Source organism: Aquila chrysaetos, chromosome 15 (genome assembly GCF_900496995.4).
Source record: "Aquila chrysaetos chrysaetos chromosome 15, bAquChr1.4, whole genome shotgun sequence".
In the NCBI taxonomy this organism is placed as follows: Eukaryota; Metazoa; Chordata; class Aves; order Accipitriformes; family Accipitridae; genus Aquila; species Aquila chrysaetos.
In genome coordinates, this window is record NC_044018.1 from 22940758 (window position 1) to 22961097 (window position 20340).

The following is a 20340-nucleotide window of genomic DNA, read 5'->3' on the forward strand; positions in this document are numbered from 1 at the left end:
GAAGAGGAATGGTGTCATATCATGCACACAATGGCCCGGTCAAGTTTCTTGTCACGGCTGCATCTATAAACAAGAAGAACAGAAACAAACTGAGGAACAGCCTGCCTCCTAGCTCAGAACCTAAAGACGACGACCAAAAGAACGTTCTGCACAACGAAAGACCAAGCTCTTGCCTTAGTAACACCCATGACACTGCAATTTGGCTGGGGGGCTCAGTAGGATCCATTGCACAAAAAAGTGACTTGTCATCATCTTCTGGATCCCTTACTTTGTCTCACGGATCAAGTTCCCTAGAACACAGGCCAGAGGACAGTAACATTTATGAGCTTTTGAATGATCAAAATATCTCATGTAAAAGTAAAAGACAGAGATCCAAGAAAATGAAAGCAAGTTCAGTATTAGTCATTTCTGGTGGCCAAGGACACAGAAGAGTGAACAAGAAGACCAAGCAGCAGCGACCAGATGAACTAGTGTCTTCAGTGATGGTCTGGCAAATCCCGCTATTAAATATCTAACTGGACTAAATCCAAAATACTTTCTGCTATCAAAAAAAGTCTGATATCCTTTTACAGAAATGCCAGCTTAGGACCCAAATGGGTAGTCTTTATACACCTGGGAACAATTTCAGTAGGCTTTGATCACAGGATTAAGGGTTGCAAGACAGTCCTCGCATACTTAGAACATTCTGCAGTGTTCATTTAGCTGTTGATGCTGTCCTTGATACTTAGAACAAAAAGGATCTGTTAGACACTTTTAAATGGTTTTAGAATCTCTACCTTATTTATATTTACATTTATAAATATCATAATTATGTTCTGTAGCACTTAGGGAAGGCAAAGAACACATGCCATGTCTCATGCTGGTTTTTGCTTATGTAAATCAGCTGTTGTTTCTTTTTCCAAAGTGACATATTGCATGGACTGTAGATATTAACAAATTAGCAAATATTTTTAAACAATAAATAGTCTAATGCAAGCTAATACTAATTTGGTAATTACTATAATAGTTTGTAACATCATTCCACAAGCCAGAGTTGGGTCTGGACAAAAGCAGTTATATTAATTGATTGGTATTTGTTTATTTCAACATAGAAAATAGATTTATTATTATTTTATTATTTTTATTATTATTATTATTATTTCTAATGCTCAGTATTATTAAAAACGTTGCAGTACAAAAAGCACATTAATTTTCTTGCTAGGTGCAATGTGCCTGTGACTGGCCTTTGTTGTACAGAGAAAGTTCTAAGGGTGCTATGGCTTAGGGCAAATAAATAGAAAATACAGATACAGGACAGCTGTGCACTGGAGTGCTGCTAATGCATTCTCCCCAGCAACTTGGTTATCAAAGCTAGACATGCACTATGCTGTTTTTAAGGAGGCATGCACATCCAGGAACTTAATAATGAAATTATTAATTAAATCATTAACTGGGGAGATGTACACTAATATTGGAATATCTATAGGAAGTGCGGGTAATCACTGTGGGTGTAGGTCCTACACCAATTGATTTGTGCTGTGGCCTCAGGCAAACACCTATCAAATAATGTCACAGCGCAACAGCAGAGATATGGTCATATCTGAGTGGCGGTCACCTCTTTTCACCCAGAGTTTCAGCAAAGCATGGTCATGTAAATGGATATTGTGAAAATAGTGTGCATGGCTTCATTCACGCGGTCAGGCAAGCGGTTGCTTTGGTGGTGTTAGAGGGCTGAATTCTAAATAGAGACCTAATCATCGTTTCTTAATGAATCGATGTATTTCCAAAGGAAACTTTGAATTTGGGATTCCTATTGAAATTGATTTATGTGCTAGTCTCTGCATGTGTAATATAAGACCAGAGCCTTCAGCTCAGAAAGATGTTGCCAAAAATGGTGATGAGACACATCCTTCAGTCAAAATATGTTTAATACAGATAACATGTTGAATGGAGTCACTGGGAACATCATTTTCCCTCGTCAATAGACTGAAAGATACAGAGAAATTAGGGTGATTAAATTTCAGTTGAATATGTTAAGAACTCTAATACTGTCCATCAGTTCAGTAAAATGCAAATTAAATATATCTGAAGCAGGAGGTTTGTCAGATGTATGCATTGACTAGAATCAAGTAAAACTTCCGGCTACTTTGGTGCTGTTATTATCATCCCAGTAAGGGGGTGGTTTGCCCTGAAATTATTTCTGCTACTTCTAATGCAAACTCCTTGATTCCACCATGGTTTGTTTCAATCTGCCTAGTTTAAATCGACATCAACCATAATTACAGTGTTTCCCAGCACTTGACATGTCAAGGTAAACTGTACTAGGGACTGAATTACTTTGTTCGATATAAGATAAAGGTTTTTTTTCAAAATAGTGGTAGGTTGGTGGGGTTTTTTTAATGTTGCTGAAATTTGTCATCTTTATTCTGCAGCAGATTTATGTATCTCTTAAATTTTCAGTCTGTCTGCTCTAAAAAGCAAACCTCTATCAAGGTGACCCCAAAATCGGTGGGTGGGCTGACTTACCAAGTTTGACAGAGCACTGGAGTAACGTCAGGTCTTCCCTGCCACCAAGTACATGGGACAGAGGGAATGCCAGTGCAGTCAGTCTTTGCCTGTGAGGCGGCACCAAAATAGACATTTCAAAAATCAGATACGCACCCCAATTTCTTTTCAGAGGTTTTGCCTGCATCCTGATCAGAATGGGATTCTTGAGCCAGAATAGCACGGACTTTAATAAGTCACGAAGGACACTTGTTACAGATGGGATTGTAGGTTTAGGGTTTTCATTACCATTTTGTGCTTTTATTCTGTGTCTTCCGCTGTGTATCTTGCAACTTCAGTTGGGTGCTGTCAGCGTCAGCATGGGGTTAAGTGTTGGCATCAGTGCTGGTGGGGGGGGAAAAAAAAAAAAAAAAAAAAAAAAAGCAGCGTGCCTCTAAGCCAGGCAGCTGGCAGCATTTTCCCAAACTTTCCCTCTTCTCCCTGGCCTACTGCCTGGGCTTGCCTGGCTTGAGGGATCAAGGCCAGTTGCATTTTCTACACTCTTCCATAGCTGTGGCCCTGGGAGCTGCTGTTTGCCCACTGTGTGGAAGTACTACATTGTACAGTTTAATGTATGTATATTGAAAAACAAGTTAAAAGATTCTTCTGTGTATAAAGCATATATAATCTAGTATCCCTTTGCTACACTGCAGTAAAAAGACCACAGGTTTTATTCTGCGTGCTCCTTGGGTGTGGGATTCCACATCTGTGCCTTTGGGACTGGAGGATCACGTCCACTCTCGTGGATCTTTATCAGTAGGAGCAGTAAGCAGAGTCCACCACACATTCAGCTGGAAATCCATGCATGGCCTTATTACAGGATCTGCTAGCAGTAATGCATGAGACTTTTAAAGTGAAATTCATCCTATCTTCCAGCTGAAATGTAATATCCTTCAGTTTTATCAATAAAACAGTAGAAACAAAGTACAAACCTGCTCTTCTGAAAGTACATCGGACTCTTGCCAGTGTCTTCAGTAAGAACAGAACTGGGTCCCTCATTTACATTACACTATTTTGAAAATACATATCTATTTATCTTACTAAGCTGTAAAGCAAAAAAGAAGCTGTATGTCTGTCTGCAAAAGTACACATTGTCATGAACTAGATTTTTAGTAACTAACTGAGCGCAAGGTGTGATGTTTGTTTTCTGATATGCAGCTAACTGGTATTCCCTTACTATGAAAATGGGCAGGAACCAAAGTTTCTCTTACAGCTGGCAAATTGTCTCTATAGCTGTTGTAGACTGTGCTGATAGATAGGTTGGATTTTGCTTTCTGATACTGCTTTTCTAGATTAATAGAAGTTATGGAAAATATTAGGAAAAGAGGGGAGCAAGTGTAACCACTACGATATATTCTATATATGTTTTCTAACACATGGTAGTGTCTTTTATAACATGAGCCATAAAACTTGTGTATTTATGTTCAAAGTATAAACTGAGAAAAATGTTTAATAAAAAATGCGATAAAAATTAACTTCAGAAGTACATTTCTTGGGTCGTCATTTTAACTAGAAGGCTGAAATTTGTGGCATGCATTAATCAATAATATATGTATTAATGGACTCACGAGAGGGAAAATAGGATATGTGATTAGGACAGCAAAGATTTTTTTTTTTATTATTTTTATAGTTTCTACAATTTAACACCAGCAAATGCAATTTCTGAAAGTGATGCAGTCTCTTACAATGACTTTGACCCCTGTATCAATGGACCCAGTGTCTAAGCAGTAGAATTTCTACTATGCTGTCTACCTGGAGTATGCATCAGCACTGGGGCAGCATGCATGATGCATAAAAATGAGAAGCATTAATATTCAAAATGAGTATTGCAGAGCAAAAGCATTAACAGATGAAATTAATTTTCAGTTGCTAACTGGCAATTCATTCTAATTAATCTGCCCTAAAGGATATATACCGAATCCCATGATTGTGTTTAAATACTGAGACTTGTATTCATCAGACTCGGCAATAGCCTTTTTGTGCGTACCTGCACTACTATAAATAAACAATAAGAGTTATTGAGAACTGCTTGGTTGCTCGTAAAGCCTGCCTTTTTGCTCCTGTTTTTATACCACACCTCTTTTATACATATATTTATACCACACCTCTGAAAAACATCAAATTGCATGAGTGCAGGATACTGTACATTTGCACCCCTGAAAACAGATTCTATCTCAATGGGAATTTACAAGTCGTTATTTATGGGTGGGAGGCTGAGGGCTAAAAATTGCTTACTGCCCCTTTGAGAGAGGACTGAATATTGGGAAGGGTTTCCTGAACTGTGGTTAGGTGCTTAAACTTCACTGTTCCTCTCTCTTCTGTCCTATTTAATTTTCTGACCGTGTAAAGACAAATTAGGTTTTTGTAAAATGCATTTGTGGGTGAGAAAAATCTGTGGTTTGAAAGGTGAGACTATGATGGAGGGTTCTATAAGAGTTAATCTATCGCAATGAGTGATACCGTGGAGTTGATACAGGATTTTTAGGTAGCTTTATGTATCTTCACAGTAATACTACTTCACGCAGTAATAGTCCTGTTAAGAAGGCAGATTAATATCATCCGTAGCTAGGAAGAAGTGGAGCTGAAAAGCGTTTGCCTGACTTGAAGCCGCATGAGATGAGTCTGTGCAAGCACACAGGTTAAAGCCATTGCTGCTTTCTAAGCCCACGATCAGCCCTTTGAACTGCCGCCTCCTTGCAGGCGTTCTGTACGTGCGGTTGCTGAAACTGCCAGTGCTAGTAAACCGGCCGGGGCCGGGGCAGCAACTCGAGCACTGACCCGTGGTCAGAGTTAGTAGCTGGCTCTCTGGGAGCGAGCCTGGCCTGGGCTGCTCCCATCAGACAGCATTGACAAGGCCACTTGTCTGGGATATTTTGGGGACTGATTAACTCCGTGGATGTGAACGGTGTGGTGCTACTTGCAGACTAGGCTCTCTGCCTCTGGTTTCTTGATACAGGTGTAGCCTAACGTGTCCATACAACCTACTTCATGTGGGATGGTTGCCTAGCAGTCTAGAACTTGAGACTAGTCTCCTACAGTCAGGAGACAGAAATATGTACTAGTGGAGACTTGACCCCTGCCATACAGCTACCAGGGGTCGGTATGAGGAGTCTCATTGTTAGTCTGATGGTTCAACAGCTGCTTCCACTACGCCACAGCTCAAAATTCTGGTTTACTTCCTTCACCTTTCCGATTTAGGGGTTTTGTAGCTGTATGTAGAATCTACATCCCATCTCCTTACAAATGCAGCATGCACGCTGCTAGATCTATCTGCTCTTTGATTTGAGAAATCTAGCTCAAGATTTTTCAGAATTAGTTGATTTGCTGCTGCCTCGTACTTGCGCTTACTTGATCATAGCACTTTCCTTAAAGGCATGCCCAGCTACCAAAGTGCCAGAAACACTCTTCGCCTCCTAAAACAAAGAATCCAAATAGCAACTGAAACAGCTTCAGATGAAAGGATCTGAAAATTTCCTAGGCAAATGAAGATTTACTGTGTGACTCCATTTGAAATGCAACAATGTCGAGGTATGACCGAAAGCACTTCAAGTGCTTTGGCCAAGCTCCATAAACCACGCTATGAAGGCAGTTAGTCTTTCACGGCACGACCTTCAAAGGTGTTCAAAGGGAATTATTTTTTTTCCTCCAGCAAAACAGGCCTTGACAGCAGAACTGCAAGTTCTCCTGTGTGCATATTGTTATACTCTGGGGATAATCACAGTTACCATTAATGTGTGTCCCGACCTGGAAGATGAGCCAGAACACCTAGGATTAAAATGACACACCTCAGGGGAGATGAAATCATTGTAAGAATTCACTGGAAGTCTGATTTAAGGAGTTATTGTGACATCAAAAGATTCAGGTGAGCGAGCCTCCAGCAGAATTTTCTCAAGCAACAAAGTACTTAATTTCCACTGAAATCTGTATATTTACATGCCCAAATGCAGATAACAAGAAAGGTTTTAAAGAAACCAGATACCACTTAGCTACAGAGTTACAGAATTTTTATTTTTGCTTTCTATTATTCCACACTGGAGAGAAATTCTGTGGGTTTCACCTTGAGCACCAGGGTCGCCTTGAATATTGGCACAAAACCCACATTAACTCACGCCTTCCAAAGCAAATTGTAAAAGTTGTTTCCTGTGGGCCTTTCTGGTTGGTTCTTTCTGTGTGCATTTCAAGTTGCAGAACATGCCTGTCAGACTACACATGTTCCCTTTCTAAAGAGATCTAACATGTCTTAATGTTCCCTTTCTAAAGAGATTTTTTTTTTTTCTGGAGGGTTGGGTAGCACAGACCACGTGCATTAGTGAGGAGGATTACCCCTAGTTCAGCCAAGATTTTTAAGTGCCATAACTTTTCTGCGATGTTGGTCAGAGCAGTCTGTGAGGCTGTTAATCCCGATCACAAGCAACTGACACTGTCAGTTAACTTAAGCCGCATCTACACTGCTGAACTCCAGAGCGCTTCAAATGTTACTGACACACATCCTGAGGCCGTATCGGGTGGGATGCCCATGCCCGTCCCTTCCCAACACAAACCTTACTGTTCAGGCAAGCAAAGCTGGTTATAGCCTATACATATACGTGATGACATTTCACTGATAGACCAGTATTTTGGGAGAAATGTACTGATCACGAGGTATTTTGCTCGCGAGCCATAGTCATAGATGCATTTTGACGAGACAGGTGGTGGGACAATCCATGGCCGATTACGGCTGGGAAGAAATGTTGACTGGATAATCTCAGAGCACTGTAAAGAGCAATGGTAGGCTTTCATTTGCTTTTTCAAATTCTTTGGGTTTTTATTATCTTTTTAGCAAATGAGGAGAGGATGTGCACATTTTCTCAATTGTTCATCTAAGTAAATGCTGTGTGGTCCCCACCTTTTAACCTTATCAAATGCTTTCAACCTCATTAAAAGCTGTTCTACCTGTTCAGAGCATTGTTTGGGGTGATAAAACTCTGCACTAATACAGTCTCTTTTGTTATGTTGTTTGTTGGTTTTTTCTTAAATTAAAAACAATATTGATCTGTCTCCAGTGCATAGAAGTATGCAACCAAACACTGAAGAAATCTTTATGATCTGTTTTTCCTTATGACTACTACCACTCTATCTGCTACAAGCTGATAACCCTCCAGATGCAACCAGCCCGTACCTCTCAATTCTACTATTTGCGTGTATTACAGGGATGTGTGAAAACTAGTACACAAAGGCAAATCAGCTTGGGTCAGCATCAGATGTATACAATGCATCCAGTGTAATGTGCCTACAGCATGTATGGTTTTTGTATTCCAAATGTATAAAATGTATTTTAGGTATCTTTGGCTGCTCAGCAGAAATACAATAAGCATTTTGTCTGGGCCAGCAATAGCATCAAACCAATCCTTGAGGCCATTGTGTTATAATACCAAGAAGCATTTCACACAGGAGTGTTCAACTGTCAAACACAGAACAAGCAAAAGGAGTCAGGTTTTCTTTTCCATTTGGTTTGGTTTGGTTTGTTTTTACGTTTTGGCTTCTGGCCATGAACCAGATCTCTGGGTACTGCGGGGACCACGAACATCAGCTACTGCCACTATGTACCTGATACTCCGGTGCGCACAGGAGGAATACTACCAAGCTTCACCTATGCCAGTTCCAGAATTTTGATGCTGCAAAGTTTATTCTTCCAAGATGTCCTTGTGCCAATCTAAAAGACAAAAGAATAGCCTACCAGCAGCTTTGCATCTGCATAGACACTGGTACCAAGTCTAGACTGTGTAGATATACCAGTCCTACCTAGTGTGCTGGAGATGTGCCTGCAATGTAACAGACTCAGAAAGAGAAGGCTGGAAAGCCCACCTAATTAGCTGGGTAAATAATTGAGCATGGACCTGTGCTCAGCTCCATGCTGCCATGGGTACACTACCTATCTGCAGGATTCCACCTTGCTTACTTGTAAAAGCTAGCCTGCGTACGCCTGGGTGCGCTACATTCTGAGCCCATTATCTAGGAAGGTTTAAAGCCTCTTGGTCCATAGAATACAGATTAAGTATTTCATCTGGATGAAATAACAATTTTGTTAAATGATTCCTAACCTCCTTAAATGAGGAATTCTGTAGCTTCACTAGCCAAGAATCAACCCCCCTGAGACCAGGCCGATTAATTTTTTATGTGGTCTGCTGGCTAATTTTACTGAGGAACAGTGCATTTGCTCCAGCTACCAGGGCGGCCCAGTCCTGCGCGACAGCCTCGGAGCTGGGAACCACAGCCCTGCAGCTGCTGCTGCAGCCAGGGGGGAAAGGAAAGAAATGCAGTACCTGTCCCAGGAAGAGCAGGGCCCTGATAAGCTCTCAGCAGAGGTACATCTCTCTGGATTGGGATGCCATTTGGTGACCCTGTCATGAGAATGGCATTCAGCTCTATTGCCCATTTCTGCACTAGAGATATCACAGGCTGATGCCTTCTAGGAAGAAGAAATTGAAAATCTTCTGTTTCGCCTGATGTGGCTTAAACAGACAGAAAGGTGTACAAGATGAAGAAACCTTCCTATTTCTTCATCTGTTTTTTTTTATTATTATTATTTTTGCAGGATAAACATCTGATAAAATCCTTTTGTTCCAAACTGCATTCCCTTTTTATTATTGAGCACTATTGCTGGTATGTGAGAGACAGAGGGGATGGGCTGTATGTCCAGAAGGAAGTCCACTGTATGTGACCGGGCAGGAACTAGCTAAGGTTTCGAGGACAGAGCAGAACAAACACTTTCCTCACCTTACTGTGCTCACCACTCTACTGTTGTTGCTGCAGACTAATTGTCCCTTGCAGAACACAGGTATCTCAGCAAGTCCTGATGGCCAGTAGCAGCAGTTAGAAGCAATCAGTCCCTGTGAATATTTGTCATGTTGGCTGGGCTACAGAAATGCATGACAGGCACCAAATTATGTATCATGTAAGCTGTGCGATACCTGATTTCTTCAGGACAGGGGCTTTTCTGTACTGGGACAATGATTCGTCTCATGTAATTTAGGTGGTTAAAAATTGTCTACAGCTGTACCAGTCTGACTTTACAGCTAATGGAGAGAATCAAGGAATACCAAAGGATGATTCACCTCATCCTGAGATAAGATGTCTAAGATGATAGGTGAGAAAAATTGCCCTCCAGACATGGTTATTCCTGTACATTAATTATAAATGGAGCCTGAAGGTACTCAAGTTAAGTAGGGAAACCAAACAACTAGAACTGAGATGATTTCTACAATGCATGTCCCAGTTTTTAGCATCATCTCCAGTTCTACAGAAAACTGAAAGGCTAGTTGATGAGCAGCCTTATTCTCCATGGGATGTTTCCCAGCCTATGATCCACAGAGGAGCAGTATTTTGCAAAAGTTGTGCTAAGAGGTCAGCAACTCTCCTTTATATCTGTTCTCACTTGTTTGTGAAACAAACCTTGTGTTTGATGACAAAGGTGCATGGGGACCGGAAAGAAACTTGGAAGGAGAACAGTAGACTTAGGCTTACAAAGTTAGGGAATCACTGCGCAAATCAAAAAGCAGAACTGAGGTAATTTTACCCAATCTGCTTCTGGCAATGTTCAGTGAGGGCAAACGATAAAGTCTGCAACAGCCAAGCGCTACGTGACTTCTTGGGCTAGGACCTCCAAGGAGCTTGGATTTTGTATAGGTCTTTTGCTGGCTCCAGCCACAGGGGCAAGTATGGCGCATAAACACACAATAAGCTACTTCCTACCCACCGCTGATTTTCATCCATCTCCAGAAACCGTAGCTCGGACACCTCTGTGTACACACAGACTGCAATGTGATGCGGCGGTTAAACCTGAAGAGGAGCTAAGCAAATCCAGTAGTGCTTAAAATCATCATATATTCAAAAAGCATGAGTCAGAACGATCTCAAATAATCTCCAATATGATACTGCTGCCACAGCCACATAACTCTTATCAGTGTGAACAGAAGTCAGGTACCTCAAGCAGAGATGATCTTCCACAGAGGAATAGAACAATGAGGATTTTAAAAGTGAAAATAATTTCCCAAGACCTGTATCAGTTGTCTAATTTCAGTGTCATCTTGAAATATACAGCATTTAAAGTAACACGAAACAGCAGGAAGATTAGTTCCTGATGTCAAGAGAGAAGAGTTATTTCTGGCAGGCTTTAATGAATCTGCTGTATCACACGGAAACTTCTTCCAGCTAGCTAGGAATAAAACCATGTACAGAAACTAACAGTCCAATCATGTAATGCACCCAAATCAGGGGCCAGCGGGAAATTCACAATTATGCTAAAGCCACATGTAGTTACCAATTATTCTAAACTGCTGCGACACTGTATGATTATCACTTATTTATCTTACGGCACCAAGAAGCACGCTGACCTCTCTCAGTAGAGTTGAGACATGACGTCAGCTTGAAAACCAGCCTTCTGGCTAAGCACTACGCTTAAGTGCACAACACGAGCAGAGCCAAGGGTTTCAAGTGGTTACACTTACCCAGCACCGCATGCAAGCACTTTAGTGTATTAAGGGCTAACTCAACACGTAAGAGTTTTAGCAAAACCATAGTCAAAAAGTAGGAGCAATGGGACAAAATGAATGAGTAGACACCCAACCATGCTTAACCATCACCACCAGGAAGCTGGAAGAACATACAGCTGCAATGGTTACACTGCCAGCAGAGAAAAAATTAATTGTCAGGTTAATTTGCGAGAGGAGACGGGAGTAGCTTTGCAAGTCTGCTCAGGAGTGTCTCCCAGGGCCAGGAGCCACTTGCTGGGTGGCTGCAGGAGAACCAGTCCGACAGGACCCTGGTGTTGGTGGAAAGAGGGGAAAAGAGAAAAGCCGCGGATGACTAGTGTTTTGAGACAGCAGTATCACAGGAAAACTATACGTTGCAATGGCAATATGATATATCCAGGCACCAGCAATGGTTTAGAAAGGCTTGGACAGCACGGTGTCAGTGTCTGCTGTCTTGGTAGATGTCAGATTGCAGCTCGTGGTGGGACGGGAGCCAGGTAAGTACCACCGACTGCATCAGGAGCAGACCCAGGGTACAACTAATGTAACACGAGGGGTTTTTTCAAGAACCTGGGAAACGGGTCTAATTCAGGGAATCCTGATGAGAGCCTCAGCTTTGAAGAGCAGGACAAAATGGGACCCAGACCCCCACTGCAGTCAAACAGAAACCACCTGGCCTCGTTACTCCTCCGCCGGCAGAAGGCTCCGGCTGGAAACCCTTCCCCGTCGCTTCCCGCAGCGAGCACGGCCGGCGCCGGGGAGCGGACGGGCTCTCCCCGAGAGACCGCGGTCACTCGCGGCTCCGGCCTGGAAGCCCCACTCGGGGCGCCGTGTGTCCACCAGGCCCGCCGCGCTGGGGCCAGGGGCTGCTGCAGCAACCCGCCTCCCCACCCCGGCCTTGCCTCACCCGGTTTTACCTCAGGGACGGCTCCCCCCGGCCTTGCCTCACCCGGTTTTACCTCAGGGACGGCTCCCCCCGGCCTTGCCTCACCCGGTTTTACCTCAGGGACGGCTCCCCCCGACCCCGCCCGGAGGTGAGGACCCGCCGTTTCCCCGCCCGGCGCCGCCAGGAGGGAGTTTCTCCTCAGCGCGGGCAGGTGGGGCCGTTCCGCCGCCCTCCCCCGCCCGGCCCGCCTCACCCCAACGGGGGAGCGCGGAACGGCCGGCCCGGAGCGGTGTCGCCGCTTCCCGCCTCGGCGGCTGCCCCTCGCCGGGAGCAACAGGTCTGTACACCCCCCCCCCCCCCCCCCCCCCGCCTTCCTCCTCCCTCCCTGCGTGTGCGACTGTGGCGGGCGAACAAAGGGGCTGAGCGCGGCCCCGCGCCCCCTCCACGCAGCGGCCGCCCGGCCCCCTCCGCCAGCCCGGCCCCTGCGCTTCAGCCATTTGCGTCGCCTGGCATCGCACCGCCGCTCTCTCCCCCCCCCCCCCCCCCCCCCCCCCCCCCCCCCCCCCAACCCCTTCCCGCTTCTCCTTCCCGGCTTCCCCCCCCCCCCCCCCCGCCGGCTCCCGCTGCGGTGGGCAAGGCGGCGGGGCCGCCGCGCTGACGGCCCCGAGGCGAGGGCGGAGGGAGCTTCCCCGGAGAGACGAGGGGCTCGCCGGCCGTCGCCGAAAGGTAAGCCCCTGCATGCCCGCCTTGCTGGGAGGAGAGCGCAGAGGCAACGCGGCGGCGGGCCGGGAGGCGGGGGGGGGTCGGGCACGTCCCGGGGCCGGGGCACCGGCCCCGGGACGTGCCCGACCCCCCCCCCCGCCTCCCGGCCCGCCGCCGCGGAGCCTCCGGGGAGGATTGGTGCCGGTATCGGCCGATAGCTGAGGTAAAAAACCCCGGTAGCCGCGTCTGTGTGGGGGGTTGCAGCACCGCCAGGCTTCATCGTGCGTTCCTCTTCCCTCAGACCCCCTTAATCCGCCTCCCCTGGACAGGAGGGAGGCCGGGCATACCCCCACATCCCTTCTCCGTATGTCGCAGAGGAGCCAAACCCGGTGCCTGCGTATTTTATATATTTTTTTTTTTTTTTTATCCTGCTGACCTATTACAAATCTAAACGCATCTTTACGGTAGCGTTTAGGGATGTGTAGCAGCAGCAGATTGCTTCCCGCTATAAATTCTTCATGGCGTGCTTCCCCATCCTACTAAAAGCACACGAGTGGTGCAAGCCCTAGGCGTACACACGCGTGCATGATTTTGCAGGGTGGAAGATGCCTGAAAAAAAGTCCTGCTGAATTTCGTTTGTCCGAATCCGGTAGGTTTTTAGGTCTGGTCCTTTAAAGCAACAAAAAGCCGGCTCCCAAACCCAAACTTGCACGTAGCGTAGAAAATGGTAGTATTAAATCCTATAGCCAACTTTCGTCACCCATCAAGGAAAAATAAAACCCTCTAGAAACAATATTCTGTAAAGCTTTCCCACAGCAATTAAATTGAACAATAGAAAACTAGAACAAAAAGGTAGAAAAAAGTAGGGCAATAAAAAATAGAATAGCAATAAAATAGAACAATCCTTTTATATGATCTGAGAAGCTAAAGAGCTCCTCTGTTTTTCAGAGACTTAACCATCTGTCTCCCAAGAAGGAATTAAATGGCATGTTTATGGAAAATAATAATTAAATTGTCACTAGTATTGACAAAGCAATATTTGCTCCCCGGTTTAACTCTCTGGCCCATCCTGCCTGTTCTGCACTCTCCTCTTCCCAGGGCCCATCAAACAGCATTTATTCACCCTTTAATTAGGACATCCAGTGCATGCCAATGGGATCCTCTGGTCATCCACTGCTAATGGCACTGTCTGATGAGAACCTGCCAGAGAGCTGAGGACTGGTCCCTTGCCTGCCCCAGCTCCCCCCCCACTCTGCAGGGACTTGCTCCTGGCAGTAGTGACGCTGAAGTCAATGGTGACACTCTTAGGAGCTGGAGTTTGCAGGACTGCGCCTTGACAATATCAAAAGACTGAAATCCTTAAAAGCTTCCTTTCTTCTACGAATGCTTTGCTTGCATCACTTTTCAGTGTAACAAATAGTCCAAATAGGTGGACAGATTTGAAATGTCAATAAATATTAGAGCACCATTATTTGGCAGGAACATTAAATGAAAGCCATTAACTGGCTTTACTACAGTAAAGCAGGATTATAGTATTTAGAGCTGGCCTAGGTTGCTGTAGAGACAGTGATGTGGTTAGATGACTGGATCCAGATCGTACTTACCAGGGGTTTCGGCATCCTGTAGTATCCTGTTGCAAGAGGATATTAGGGGCAGCTGGCTGCTAAAGAAGGGTATAATAAAACATGAAAGGAAATCCTGAAATTTCTTTTAAAGTAAAATTAAACTCTTTTTTTCTTTTTTCTTTTTTTTTTTTTTTTAAGTCTTGTGAGATCCTGTATGGATTTTGCAGGGGTTTTGCTGTTTATCCCTACTAAGATTCTACAGCATTGCAGTTAGGAGGCCATTTATTTCCTGTGAACAGAAGCTGAGACACTTCACATCCTTGGAAATACCCATTTAAAAAATGAGCTCATTTTCATTGTGTTTGATCGCATTAGCCTTCTCAGGACATGACATTTTTATGTCCGCTGTTTTACTTTTCAATGGAATTGTCATCATCTGTTCTTTCTGCTTCGTTTTTGGTCTCAGTGTTGTTTTGTCAGAGAACAGGCATGATTAGTTCCTTTCATTGAAGAAGAATTACTTTATAGCAGTTCATGATCTGACAACCAGTTTAACCTGATCTATGACTGAGTTGTCACTGAGCGGGAAAGGACCCTGCTCCTTCCCTACCCTGGGCCATACATTCCTACCCGCTTCCTTGTACCAGCACTCATAATCACGTGACTATACAGTGAATGGATAGAGAGTTTACCTTCCTCCTGTAGTTAATTAAGCAAACACTCAGTTTACATATGTAGACGTTGGCATATACAAGTGGGGCTAGTTCTGTGACCAGAGCATTTAAATCTGCATGTACCTCTCTGCAGGATCAGGACCATACATGCTATGTTTTCCTTAGACAGTGTTGACAATCCTGTAGCCTTTTTTCTGTCCTCATCCTAAAATGCTCCTTGGATGCTAACTGGCAGTTTTGGCTTTGAAAGAATTACAAGAATGTGTCAGTATTGTATATGGGTGATTGAGTGTTAATCTAAAAGAGTTGGCTAGGTCCTTTGTTCTGCACTGCACATTTGGTACTTTCCAGTTTCTTATACTTCATCAGTGAGGATGGCAGGAATTCATGATTGGTTAAGTCAGTTTATTTAATGCAAAACAAGCTGGAAAAAAAATATCCAGTAGTTCTACAGATTTTGCACAGTGTGTCAGAGGGAGAAGAGAGATGTGTCACACAAATGCTTTTCAGGTGCGATGTTTCACGAGCTGCCATTGCTATGCCTCTGGCTAAAACAGACGGGTTGACAGCCTTTTTTAATTCACTCGGAAACACGCCAGAAACCGTAACCTTTCCATACAAATCCACGTAAGTTGGACAAGCAGCTTCCATGCTGTTATGTTGTCTGTCACAACATGATTTGCATTAATTAATAGTATTGAAGTTATTTTACACATACGCATTCACAGATTAGCACAAGCTGGCTGTTGTTTTTCTGGATACTGATTCCTCCAGGAGTATTTAAGGAGCAGAGTAAGCTTTGCATGTGGATCTCTAACTGCTGGAAGGCTCCTGGACTTCTGAATCATTTCAGACTATCAACCTGTCTGAGATCTGCAATCATTTTTATTTTTTTTTTCTTGGAAGCAGTTCTGCTTTCCTCTCTCCCTCTCTTGTAAGTAGATTGGAAGAACAGGCCCTAAGCTCTGGAGATAAACTATTATTTCTGTGACCCATATTTTAAAGTGTTAGACAGTAAGAACCAAAAGCCAACCCTTTGCTACGAGAATGGCATGCAAACAGCAAACGTTCTGATTCCGTCAGTCAAAGACAAATCTCTTAATGGGAGAGCTCTCCTCTTATCCTATAGCTTTCTTTCATCTCTCCTTTACTGCAACTCCCCACATTGCCTCAGTTCAAAAAGAGCTACCATACACGTTTGTATGTACAGTGTAGGAAATCCAGATGCTCATGAAGTTAATGGGAATTTTCCCTTGACTACAATGGGGATAGGATTTAAAGTGATGTCAGACTCTGGCTTTATCAAAAAGCCCTGTGAAACTTAGGTGGAAGTTTCTAGCTGCAGATTACTAGCACAAACCTCTTTCTCTCCAAAGCCATGGAAGTGGGCAGCACACAGACAACGTATTTCTTGTTTAATAACAACCGATAATGGAGTCCTGAAGGAGTTTGGTTTTCACAGGAGATGCAGAAACAGTAAAGTAAATGTCATTTGAGTGTTTTGCTTTGTGAGCTTTAGAGTTAGTCAGTGCCATGTGTCCCAAGAAGTTTTACACTGTGATATAAGAAAAGGAGGGCGTATGATAAAATTCACTGGTGCTGCTTCCCATTGGTCAGGATGAGGTCTGTACAACTCATTCTCTGTGACAGAAGGCCAGAAGGCTTTTATAATAGGCAACAAGAGTTGCAAGGATCTATTAGATTGTTAGTCCAATGCCTGGACAATATCCCTGCCAAGACATTTTGCAGTCCTACAGGGAAATAAATACTTCTACTGCACCCCCAAAATCAGGCAACTTTTCAGAGTACAGTGGCTGAAAAACCTCAATTGGAGAGATGTTGTTGATGTGTATCTAAGATCTCTCCCTGGTCAAAAGCAACAAAACTTTAGACTTATGAGTGAAACATCAAAATCTCAAAATGGTCAAGAATCACAAACCAGGACCCCTGAATCTGTGCTTCTTCTCACACCTCCCAAATCATAACCATAACCCCAAACATCTCTCTGCCTCACATCCTGATTTGAAGGTCCTAGTTCTTACTCCAGGTCCTGACTCTGTTCAGCTCTACCCAGATTGCTACCTAAAAAGCAAGAGTAGCACCGTGACTGTCACACATGATGCAAATTTAACTGCATGTCTTAACAAGCCTTTATCCTGTAGCACTTGAAAAGGACATGTTTGAATCACAGGTTTGTCAGCCATACTACAATCTTTACTTCTCTGTGTCAGGAAGTGCAAAAGTAGATGGGACAGTCCTGAGGTAGCTGTGGTCATCATCACCCTTCATGATTGTGCTGCCCATCTGTATGTCTCTTCAGAAAGAGCATGGATCATTTTTGGAAAACAGAATGTTGCCAAGTCAGCAGATATAAAAGTGTAGAAGACAAAAAAGTGAAGTCCAAAGTGAAAAGCAGCATGTATATTTCTTCAAGGTATCCACGATGATCCATTTGACACCTGATTTTCCATCAAGGTCATTGGCCAAAACAGAGAAACCATATAGGTGTGAGACGGACGATTTGAGCAGAACAATGCTTTGACCTGATTCAGCCAGTAGTTATTGGCTTGGTACAGGAGTAAAATTCTTTGGCCTGTTCTTGGAGGAATAAGATTAGATAACCAGGCAGTCTTTTCTGTCCCTTAAATTCAGACATCTTAACTGTTACCCATCTGCTGTGTTAAATGGAAAAAAAGATTATTGTGAGAGATATTGAATTACTTGCACTAAATTCTAAATGTAAAAGTTGAGTATAGTCTGAGAAATCAGTGCAGCCAGAAAGCCTTTGCCTGAACACCCAGGCTCAGCATATGAAATTCACATTATAGTAAAAAATGTTATGCATCCAGTGCAGAAAGTGTCAGGCCATGGAAATAAGGGTATTTTAATAGAAACCTATTTTATTTCTGTCTCAGAATGGCCAGCAACTGTTACCTTCTAGTAATGTAAACAGCATGCATTACACTCAATTTTCCCTCCTTCCCCTGTTCAGTTCCAATGACCACATGGAGTAGCCTCATATTTTGTTAAGCCCTCAGTTACATAGTTGCTGCTAAAAACATTCCCATTGCTTGGTGAAATCTGTGCTGACAGCCTACAGGTATTTCTGATAGTAAAGTCTTGCCACGAATACCTATGACTCTAGCATGTGTTTCTGCTTTGAGATCAGCAAAAGTGTTTTTCAGTCCTGGCACAACTGGCTTGGATCTCCAGGCACTATAACTGAGCCCTGCCCTGCCAAAGGCAATGGGAACAAGTGCGGAAATTTCCGTTTTGTCAGGGAACAGAACCCAGGATTCTTCTTTCTCTCCCTCAGTAACATTTTTTGTTGTTTCTCTGAAAAGTGATACAGCTTTAGCCTGGAGGAGAGTAACCCTCCTCTCATAGTCTTGATGGTTTGGGCACTCTGTTGACATTTGGGGGTTTTAATCTTGTCAGACAAAGGAAGGAGCAGCGGCAAGTTTCCCATGGGGCTTGGTCAGAGGTCTAAAGATTGTAGAGAAAGGGAAAGTAGCAGCAAGAGTCAGTACTGCTATCTTTTAAAATAATTGAGGTTTATTTTGGAGAGGATTCTGGGCTAAGGCACCGAAAGCAAGAACTAACACCTGATCGCACAAGTTAAGCACTTCATCACCATAGCCTTTGGTATTTTTCTACTGGCTAGCCCTTGGTTGCTCTCCTATGCTCGTTTTTGAGGATCCCAATCAATTGGCATCTAACTGTACCCACACAATGCATATGGGCACAGAACCTGTCCCTGTGTTCCAGATTCCATTCCAGGACCTGGTTGCAGGTAGATAGCAGTACTGTACAGCTCAGACACACAACATCCATCTCTGCCCTTGCAGGAGAACTGGGAGGTGCATCCCACCCACAGATCAATTCTGTGTAGGAATATGGCCTCAGGCCTGCCCCACATCTCTCCATCTTGGCCTGGTTTCCATGAAATAACAAAAGAAGTCAGACTCACATGAGTCACCTAATAGTTCACAGTTACAGACCCAACAGCAAACTCTACCAGCAGCACTTCTGCCATGGCAGAGAGAAGTCTGTGCAAGCTAATTCTTTTCCTCCTTTCGGATTAGGGCTGTCATGCTGGAGGGTTTTTTTTTGCTATCTGATCTGGCTGTCTTAGGTCTTATATCTCTGTTGCATTGCCATCTGCCAGATAAAACTGCCCTCAAAGTCAGCCTTTGCCATGTTTAACATTGCAGCATGTCTTTCCATCTTTGAATCCAGTCCAATGTCTGCAGAAACCTGGAACGATTTCGTAAATCTAACTAGATATAGTGTAATTTTTAGCTGCGGCTAGAATGACTGTAAACCTTATGTTTGCAGAATTGTCTGGGCAAAGAAACAATATACGATCTTCACAAATGAGAAGGGTGTCATTCACCATGTATCTGAAGGACTTTTGCCTTTCTAAGCATCGCTTACTTAATTCATCAAGAAATCAGTGAGCCTGTTCAGTCTTTAAAAGTGGGCCTTTTTTCTTTTAAGTACCTGATTTAGAGTTTGCCTGGAAAAAGAAGTGTTTTCATTATTCCCTCCTCTAGAAGTTTTCCTTTTACTTTCTTTTCCTAAGCATAAGTCTCAGAAGAATGGGACTTTGTTGGCTTTCCTTTGAAGTCTATTGTTACTTCTCAAATTCTGTCTTTCTCAAGCACAATGGTGATGTACTCTGGCAGATTTCTGGTGCTTTGAGCTCTTTAATCAGTATGTCCTTTCCATAATGATATTAAAAGCAAAATTTAGCTTTATCTTAGGCAAGGAATTTCATTTTCTCCAAATATATTGGCCCATCTTCTGTATTAAATGCAGCACATAGAAGGTGTGTTGCAAGAATGCAGTACATTCATGGGAATCAAAAGCTCTTCTGGAACGCAAAAGCAAGCCTGACTCTTCTTTTATTTTCAAAAATACATCTGAAGAAATCTTCTGGTTTGCTTGCTGTGGCTTCTCAGTGGATATTCTCCTCCTCCTTTATTAGTACCAACGTTGTCAAAGTGTTCTCAGAGATTTTGAACATGTTTGCAATTATTTATTTGTTGACAACACAGTTTAATGCTGAAAAGCATTTCTGCAATCAACATTACAGCAGTTAACCACATTAACGCTCAAATGAGGCTTTTAATCATCACAAGCTGATGCTTTGCTTGATGTCAGTACTCCTGGTATATGGCAATTTCCAGAATTTAAGGTCAGAAAGGATCGCTAGATCAGCTAGTCTGCTCCTGTCAAATTTCATTCCCCCTGGACTCCCAAGTGCCTTCCAGCAAGCCACACACTCCTGATCTTCATCTCATCGCATCAGAATAAGGGTCTTCCCATGTCAGATCAAATGTCCACCTAGCCTAGCATCCTGCCTCCCACATGGACCATAAGCCAGTATTGAAAGAAGCGTGTAATAGGGTAAAAATATTTATTTCTCCATGGGATACTGCTTTATCTTTGAATAGTAATACTCTGACCGTTTTCCA

General features: G+C 43.5%; 2 protein-coding genes and 1 long non-coding RNA gene across 7 annotated transcripts in view; 2 read left to right on the forward strand and 1 right to left on the reverse strand.

Moving 5' to 3' along the window:
* ARHGEF10 (Rho guanine nucleotide exchange factor 10) overlaps positions 1-3998 on the forward strand; it is a 120275-nt gene extending 116277 nt beyond the window's left edge. For all 3 annotated transcript variants that reach the window (XM_030036804.2, XM_030036803.2, XM_030036805.2), the window contains one exon: positions 1-3998. In XM_030036804.2, coding sequence (XP_029892664.1) covers positions 1-515 — 515 coding nt within the window. In that variant the 3' untranslated portion in view covers positions 516-3998.
* LOC115350825 lies at positions 2761-12148 on the reverse strand. Of its 2 annotated transcripts, XR_003926634.1 has the most exons (5): positions 9280-9392; positions 8826-8903; positions 8110-8215; positions 5872-5936; positions 2761-2868 (listed from the first exon to the last, which is right to left on the reverse strand). It is a non-coding gene; the product is annotated as an uncharacterized LOC115350825 (long non-coding RNA). The 2 variants fall into 2 exon arrangements; XR_003926633.1 differs by lacking the exons at positions 8826-8903; positions 9280-9392 and adding an exon at positions 12035-12148.
* KBTBD11 (kelch repeat and BTB domain containing 11) overlaps positions 12137-20340 on the forward strand; it is a 22440-nt gene continuing 14236 nt past the window's right edge. Inside the window, exon 1 of one of the 2 annotated variants that reach the window (XM_030036807.1) lies at positions 12137-12256. The gene's annotated coding sequence lies outside the window, so the exon portion shown is untranslated. Of the gene's footprint in view, positions 12257-12471; positions 12646-20340 lie in introns of those variants that run through there. The other variant, XM_030036806.1, reaches the window with a different exon arrangement.